At 43.0% G+C, this 8,405-nt stretch overlaps 1 protein-coding gene across 1 annotated transcript; it reads right to left on the bottom strand.

Moving 5' to 3' along the window:
• Positions 1–623: 623 nt before the first annotated feature.
• LOC138855358 (uncharacterized) lies at positions 624–1,946 on the bottom strand. Its single transcript, XM_070104404.1, has 2 exons — positions 1,828–1,946; positions 624–1,650 (listed from the first exon to the last, which is right to left on the bottom strand). Exon 2 carries the CDS (start codon positions 1,620–1,622, stop codon positions 624–626), a length of 999 nt encoding a protein of 332 aa, XP_069960505.1. The 5' UTR covers positions 1,623–1,650; positions 1,828–1,946.
• Between the last annotated feature and the right edge of the window lie 6,459 nt (positions 1,947–8,405).

Below are 8,405 nucleotides of genomic sequence, written 5' to 3' on the forward strand. Positions count from 1 at the left end.
GACAAGACGATCATAACCATACCCTGGCCGGGATTGAACCCGCGGTCAGATAGTTTCAAAACTCCAGCCCGTCGCGTTAGCCACTAGACCAGCTAGCCACTAGTGTCTAAAGCGACGGGCTGGAGTTTTGAGACTCTGACCGCGGGTTCAATCCCGGCCGGGGTATGGTTTGTTTGCAATCGTGTCATTACGATTTCGTGAGTCAAGGCGATCATGATCACCTCTTCACTGCAAACACTTGTGCACGTGAGTGTTATGCATGACTCAACTGCCGCAACACTTGCTTCCTGACAGTACAAACAAGGTCATGAAATTTAAAAATGTATCATACCTCAAACTACTAATAATGGCAGTAATGAGGTTGTCCGCCTCATTACTACTGTTGTTAGTAGGGTTGGGGTAGGTATATATTTTTTTTTTCCCCGAGCTTAAAGCTCCCGAATTGTGTGAATGTTGTCCTGCTGACAAATACAGCAGTTGAGGCTTCTCACTTCATTTCCTTTTTCTATTTCTTGTGTTCCTTGAACACCTTTGTGTGTGTTCGTGTTCAAAGAACATTTGTGATAAAGAAAGGCACTTTATTTATTACATTTTAATTGATGATCTTCAATTTATCGAATCTTTTAGGTTGATAATCTGTTGTGGGCAGCTGCTGAAGTCCGTGTTGTGGGCAGCTGCTGAAGTCCGTGTTGTGGGCAGCTGCTGAAGTCCGTGTTGTGGGCAGCTGCTGAAGTCCGTGTTGTGGGCAGCTGCTGAAGTCCGTGTTGTGGGCAGCTGCTGAAGTCCGTGTTGTGGGCAGCTGCTGAAGTCCGTGTTGTGGGCAGCTGCTGAAGTCCGTGTTGTGGGCAGCTGCTGAAGTCCGTGTTGTGGGCAGCTGCTGAAGTCCGTGTTGTGGGCAGCTGCTGAAGTCCGTGTTGTGGGCAGCTGCTGAAGTCCGTGTTGTGGGCAGCTGCTGAAGTCCGTGTTGTGGGCAGCTGCTGAAGTCCGTGTTGTGGGCAGCTGCTGAAGTCCGTGTTGTGGGCAGCTGCTGAAGTCCGTGTTGTGGGCAGCTGCTGAAGTCCGTGTTGTGGGCAGCTGCTGAAGTCCGTGTTGTGGGCAGCTGCTGAAGTCCGTGTTGTGGGCAGCTGCTGAAGTCCGTGTTGTGGGCAGCTGCTGAAGTCCGTGTTGTGGGCAGCTGCTGAAGTCCGTGTTGTGGGCAGCTGCTGAAGTCCGTGTTGTGGGCAGCTGCTGAAGTCCGTGTTGTGGGCAGCTGCTGAAGTCCGTGTTGTGGGCAGCTGCTGAAGTCCGTGTTGTGGGCAGCTGCTGAAGTCCGTGTTGTGGGCAGCTGCTGAAGTCCGTGTTGTGGGCAGCTGCTGAAGTCCGTGTTGTGGGCAGCTGCTGAAGTCCGTGTTGTGGGCAGCTGCTGAAGTCCGTGTTGTGGGCAGCTGCTGAAGTCCGTGTTGTGGGCAGCTGCTGAAGTCCGTGTTGTGGGCAGCTGCTGAAGTCCGTGTTGTGGGCAGCTGCTGAAGTCCGTGTTGTGGGCAGCTGCTGAAGTCCGTGTTGTGGGCAGCTGCTGAAGTCCGTGTTGTGGGCAGCTGCTGAAGTCCGTGTTGTGGGCAGCTGCAGGTCTTCAGAGATGTCATGACCAGCAGAAACACGCCAAAACAATGTCTGAAAAGATAAAAGTATGGACATGACTAGATTATTCATGAAACTACAGTAAGTGATAGACTTCAAACTATGTATTTAGAATGTTTCCTTCAACATTTTAAGAAAAATTGCCAAAAAAAATTCAGAGCTGATCCAAAATTATCATGAAATTGGAGTAACGAGTGTTTTTTAAATTACCAGAGGTTGATGGAACTGGAAGAGCTGGAGGTGTTGACGGTGTGGTGGCTGGCAGAGGAGTGACTAGTGGCGCCACTTTTCTTGACCTCCATGGCTAAATGGCGCCATTGACCTTTAAGAAAGGGGTGATGACGTCAGTGGTTGTTTGTGGGAAGGTGGTTAGGGGAAGGGTCGGGGGTTGGCAGCTGGGGTAGGGGGATTGGGGGTGAGTAGTTAGTTGTTACTGGTAGGAGGGTGATGGGGAGTGGGGTAGGGGGGGGGGGTTAGTTGTTACTGGTAGGAGGGTGATGGGGAGTGGGGTAGGGGGGGTTAGTTGTTACTGGTAGGAGGGTGATGGGGAGTGGGGTAGGGGGGGTTAGTTGTTACTGGTAGGAGGGTGATGGGGAGTGGGGTAGGGGGAGGGGTTGTCACTTGGCAATTACTAAGGAACCTTTTTTTTTATATATTTTATTTAAAACATTACAAATTACAAGGTTATATAAAATATTAAATAACACCACAATATAGGATCTGAACAAGATTACTAAAAGTCATACCACAAGTGCAGAAGAAAAATTTGAAACCTAATACAAAATAGAAATGTGTAAGAAACACGCAAAATACATACATACCATTCACTGACACACATATCAAATGATAAAATATCTGACACATACACACACAACTGTTGGGGGGGCAGCCCCCCCCCATTAAAACCCATCTATAAATACATCCACATCATTCGCACACTTAATGATCACAACAGTGATCAAACATTAGTTTATGTAACTTTTATATAGATATGCAACTGTTTATGAGATTTTACTTAAAAACAAACTCTAGCATTTATTCTGTGCTGTATAGTCCTTGTGGCTTAGCGCTTCTTTTTTGATTATAATAATATCACTCTCTTATATCACTCTCTTATTTACCCCTATCTCACCTATGGAATTTGTGCATGGGGCTCAACAACAATTAACCATCTCAGACCACTAATTACCCAACAAAAGGCTGCAGTTAGAATGATAACAAATTCTCACTACAGGCAGCACACTCCACCAATATTCAAAACACTCAACCTACTCACCATACAAAACATCCATACTTATTACTGCACCTATTACATACATAGAACACTTAACTCTGATATTAACCCTCCCCTCAAACATCTCCTTGCCAACCTCAACAGAACACTTGACCATAACACAAGGCACAGATCACTCTGATATTCCTCGTGTCCATCTCACACTATGGAAAAACTCAATGCACATAAAAGGCCCTAAAATCTGGAATTCATTACCTGTAAATATAAAAGAAACAATACCTGTTTATAAATTCAAGTCTCTTCTCAAAGATCACTTACTCACCCAAAACCAAATAAATACTGAATAACTGAACCTTATAAATTGTATATCTTAAATGTTTCTCACAATTATATCACATAAATGTTAAACCTAAAACCCAATCTAACTTTATTATTTTTTAAATACACTACCTAACAGAATACTCCATTCTACTGAATTTACAACAATGCATGCAACCCTATGACCTGTCTTTGTAATACTCACTTGTGCTTTATAGTAATCTGTTTACATTAATGTTTTTCACTGATTTCATCATTGCTTAGTTAATCTTAAGTTAATTTTAAGCCAGCCCGTAATGCTATGCATAGTATAAGTGGCTTTGGCATGCTGCTCTTATCTGTATTTTTTTGTACCTCTGTATGTGTGCTCAAATTATAAATAAATAAATTTATTCTAAAACATGGCTCCATAACAAAAATAAACATTATACAAATTACACGATCATATAAATCGTCAACAACTACAAAATTTATACAGCATATGTATAATCTTGGAAAATTTTGATCACAGACGAATTACTCACAGCAGATTTCACAGAATGGTTAAGTATTTATATTTTTTTATATTAAAAAACGCAATACACAATTATACATGTAGACAATGTAAGCAATGAAACGTATCCATTATATATAACAAAAGAAAACTTCACATTCCCTACCTTAGCACTAAACTTATACATAAGAAAACACACGTTCAACTAAAAAATTTTGATACCCCCCCAAAAAACACCCAACCATCACACATAACATACATTTAACTAAACTAAAGACAGCCCACAACTTCAAATACAGGTGGGTTTATTACATCCAAAATTGCAGCCATAAACACTATGCAATATAACCCAAAGAATGTCACAGGTATTTACAATTTACAGAAAACTGTATGTACGAAGACATTCTCAATTATCCAAAAATTCTTTACACACTTATTATTGTTGTGTATTAAATTTCATATTAAATACATAATACATAACACCTCAATAAATTACAAAACAAATAAAGGTTAGAAAATAACAATCTCCACACCTCGCCACAGAAAAACTAAACACAGTATAATATAACAAATGATTCGTCCCACCTCACTTCCATACACTACATTCATCCCACCTCACTTCCATACACTACATTCATCCCACCTCACTTCCATACACTACATTCGTCCCACCTCACTTCCATACACTACATTCATCCCACCTCACTTCCATACACTACATTCATCCCACCTCACTTCCATACACTACATTCATCCCACCTCACTTCCATACACTACATTCATCCCACCTCACTTCCATACACTACATTCATCCCACCTCACTTCCATACACTACATTCATCCCACCTCACTTCCATACACTACATTCATCCCACCTCACTTCCATACACTACATTCATCCCACCTCACTTCCATACACTACATTCATCCCACCTCACTTCCATACACTACATTCATCCCACCTCACTTCCATACACTACATTCATCCCACCTCACTTCCATACACTACATTCGTCCCACCTCACTTCCATACACTACATTCATCCCACCTCACTTCCATACACTACATTCATCCCACCTCACTTCCATACACTACATTCGTCCCACCTCACTTCCATACACTACATTCGTCCCACCTCACTTCCATACACTACATTCATCCCACCTCACTTCCATACACTACATTCATCCCACCTCACTTCCATACACTACATTCGTCCCACCTCACTTCCATACACTACATTCATCCCACCTCACTTCCATACACTACATTCATCCCACCTCACTTCCATACACTACATTCGTCCCACCTCACTTCCATACACTACATTCATCCCACCTCACTTCCATACACTACATTCGTCCCACCTCACTTCCATACACTACATTCATCCCACCTCACTGCCATACACTACATTCATCCCACCTCACTTCCATACACTACATTCATCCCACCTCACTTCCATACACTACATTCGTCCCACCTCACTTCCATACACTACATTCATCCCACCTCACTTCCATACACTACATTCATCCCACCTCACTTCCATACACTACATTCATCCCACCTCACTTCCATACACTACATTCATCCCACCTCACTTCCATACACTACATTCATCCCACCTCACTTCCATACACTACATTCATCCCACCTCACTTCCATACACTACATTCATCCCACCTCACTTCCATACACTACATTCGTCCCACCTCACTTCCATACACTACATTCATCCCACCTCACTTCCATACACTACATTCATCCCACCTCACTTCCATACACTACATTCATCCCACCTCACTTCCATACACTACATTCATCCCACCTCACTTCCATACACTACATTCATCCCACCTCACTTCCATACACTACATTCGTCCCACCTCACTTCCATACACTACATTCATCCCACCTCACTTCCATACACTACATTCATCCCACCTCACTTCCATACACTACATTCATCCCACCTCACTTCCATACACTACATTCGTCCCACCTCACTTCCATACACTACATTCATCCCACCTCACTTCCATACACTACATTCGTCCCACCTCACTTCCATACACTACATTCATCCCACCTCACTTCCATACACTACATTCGTCCCACCTCACTTCCATACACTACATTCATCCCACCTCACTTCCATACACTACATTCGTCCCACCTCACTTCCATACACTACATTCGTCCCACCTCACTTCCATACACTACATTCGTCCCACCTCACTTCCATACACTACATTCGTCCCACCTCACTTCCATACACTACATTCATCCCACCTCACTTCCATACACTACATTCATCCCACCTCACTTCCATACACTACATTCGTCCCACCTCACTTCCATACACTACATTCGTCCCACCTCACTTCCATACACTACATTCATCCCACCTCACTTCCATACACTACATTCATCCCACCTCACTTCCATACACTACATTCATCCCACCTCACTTCCATACACTACATTCATCCCACCTCACTTCCATACACTACATTCATCCCACCTCACTTCCATACACTACATTCATCCCACCTCACTTCCATACACTACATTCGTCCCACCTCACTTCCATACACTACATTCATCCCACCTCACTTCCATACACTACATTCGTCCCACCTCACTTCCATACACTACATTCATCCCACCTCACTTCCATACACTACATTCGTCCCACCTCACTTCCATACACTACATTCATCCCACCTCACTTCCATACACTACATTCGTCCCACCTCACTTCCATACACTACATTCATCCCACCTCACTTCCATACACTACATTCGTCCCACCTCACTTCCATACACTACATTCGTCCCACCTCACTTCCATACACTACATTCATCCCACCTCACTTCCATACACTACATTCATCCCACCTCACTTCCATACACTACATTCGTCCCACCTCACTTCCATACACTACATTCTTCCCACCTCACTTCCATACACTACATTCATCCCACCTCACTTCCATACACTACATTCATCCCACCTCACTTCCATACACTACATTCATCCCACCTCACTTCCATACACTACATTCATCCCACCTCACTTCCATACACTACATTCATCCCACCTCACTTCCATACACTACATTCATCCCACCTCACTTCCATACACTACATTCGTCCCACCTCACTTCCATACACTACATTCATCCCACCTCACTTCCATACACTACATTCGTCCCACCTCACTTCCATACACTACATTCATCCCACCTCACTTCCATACACTACATTCGTCCCACCTCACTTCCATACACTACATTCGTCCCACCTCACTTCCATACACTACATTCATCCCACCTCACTTCCATACACTACATTCGTCCCACCTCACTTCCATACACTACATTCATCCCACCTCACTTCCATACACTACATTCATCCCACCTCACTTCCATACACTACATTCATCCCACCTCACTTCCATACACTACATTCGTCCCACCTCACTTCCATACACTACATTCGTCCCACCTCACTTCCATACACTACATTCGTCCCACCTCACTTCCATACACTACATTCGTCCCACCTCACTTCCATACACTACATTCATCCCACCTCACTTCCATACACTACATTCATCCCACAAGCGAACTTACACAATCACGTATATTTAGTAATATTTTTCAAATATAATTTCCATTTTTAAGTAACAAACTTCTTCTACCATATAATAAAATATACATTACTAATAAACATTAACTTAAACAAGTACTATATTCTTATTCTACAGACCGCAGCATTTCTTGCCTCACCATCCTAACCCTACTTAACACATTGTACATGAACACGTCCTTATATACCCATCACTCGTCAATAATATTCATTGAACTTCACCGAATACTAATATACAACCCATACTGAGTACATGAAATTCTCTCTTACATACTGCTATATACACTTAATGTATGATAAAAATCACACACATTGCATTATCTCATTATTAGCAGTACATTTGGTACACAGACATATTTATCACGTCCGCATGTCCTTTGCTTTAATACAACCACCAGTCCTGATAATACATTACAACATATTCCAAATTTAACTTATCCATAACATGCATCAGTAAACCATCCTGAGTATGACCGTATACTTTTCACATTCACACAAATATTGCTCATTTCCATGTCCATAAAAATCTTAACAACTTTTGCCTTACGAACCACCACAAACTTACTTAAAACACACTCCACAACTACGCTGCCATTTCACACCATATCAAGGAACTCCTCATACATTCCCAAATTCTGAGACGAGCCCGGTGCAACCCCTGAAATTCCTAACACATCCCCCCCCCCTTTTTTTTTCTCTCTCCGCCAACAAACCTCTGACATTCATACTTCGATATCCTTCAGGAAAAGCCCTTTCCCATCTACTTCCGTATATCCCCCTATTACGACTAAGTGTTTTGTACAGTGTTGCAGCCAATACCTTCTTTCGCACCACCCAATCCCCATTACCCCTCATGGCCCATGATAACGAAAACAAAATCCGTTATGATGTACACCAAAGCACGCTGCACAGACTCTTCCACACCTCCCACATCTAAACTCAATGCCCTTAATACCGATATCCCTCCCCCACCCACCCTCCTCAAAATCCCACCCATCCACTCCCGTATACACTCCAAATTTTTACAAAAATATACTACATGAAAAGCTGTCTCACTATCCCCACACGCCCTACATACGTCCTCC

The sequence above is a fragment of the Cherax quadricarinatus genome, chromosome 91 (genome assembly GCF_038502225.1).
Source record: "Cherax quadricarinatus isolate ZL_2023a chromosome 91, ASM3850222v1, whole genome shotgun sequence".
NCBI classification, from domain to species: domain Eukaryota; kingdom Metazoa; phylum Arthropoda; class Malacostraca; order Decapoda; family Parastacidae; genus Cherax; species Cherax quadricarinatus.

What these genes read in the sequence shown, in the direction of transcription:
- LOC138855358 (XM_070104404.1), bottom strand. Translation starts at nt 1,622, where the DNA reads ATGACATCTCTGAAGACCTGCAGCTGCCCACAACACGGACTTCAGCAG.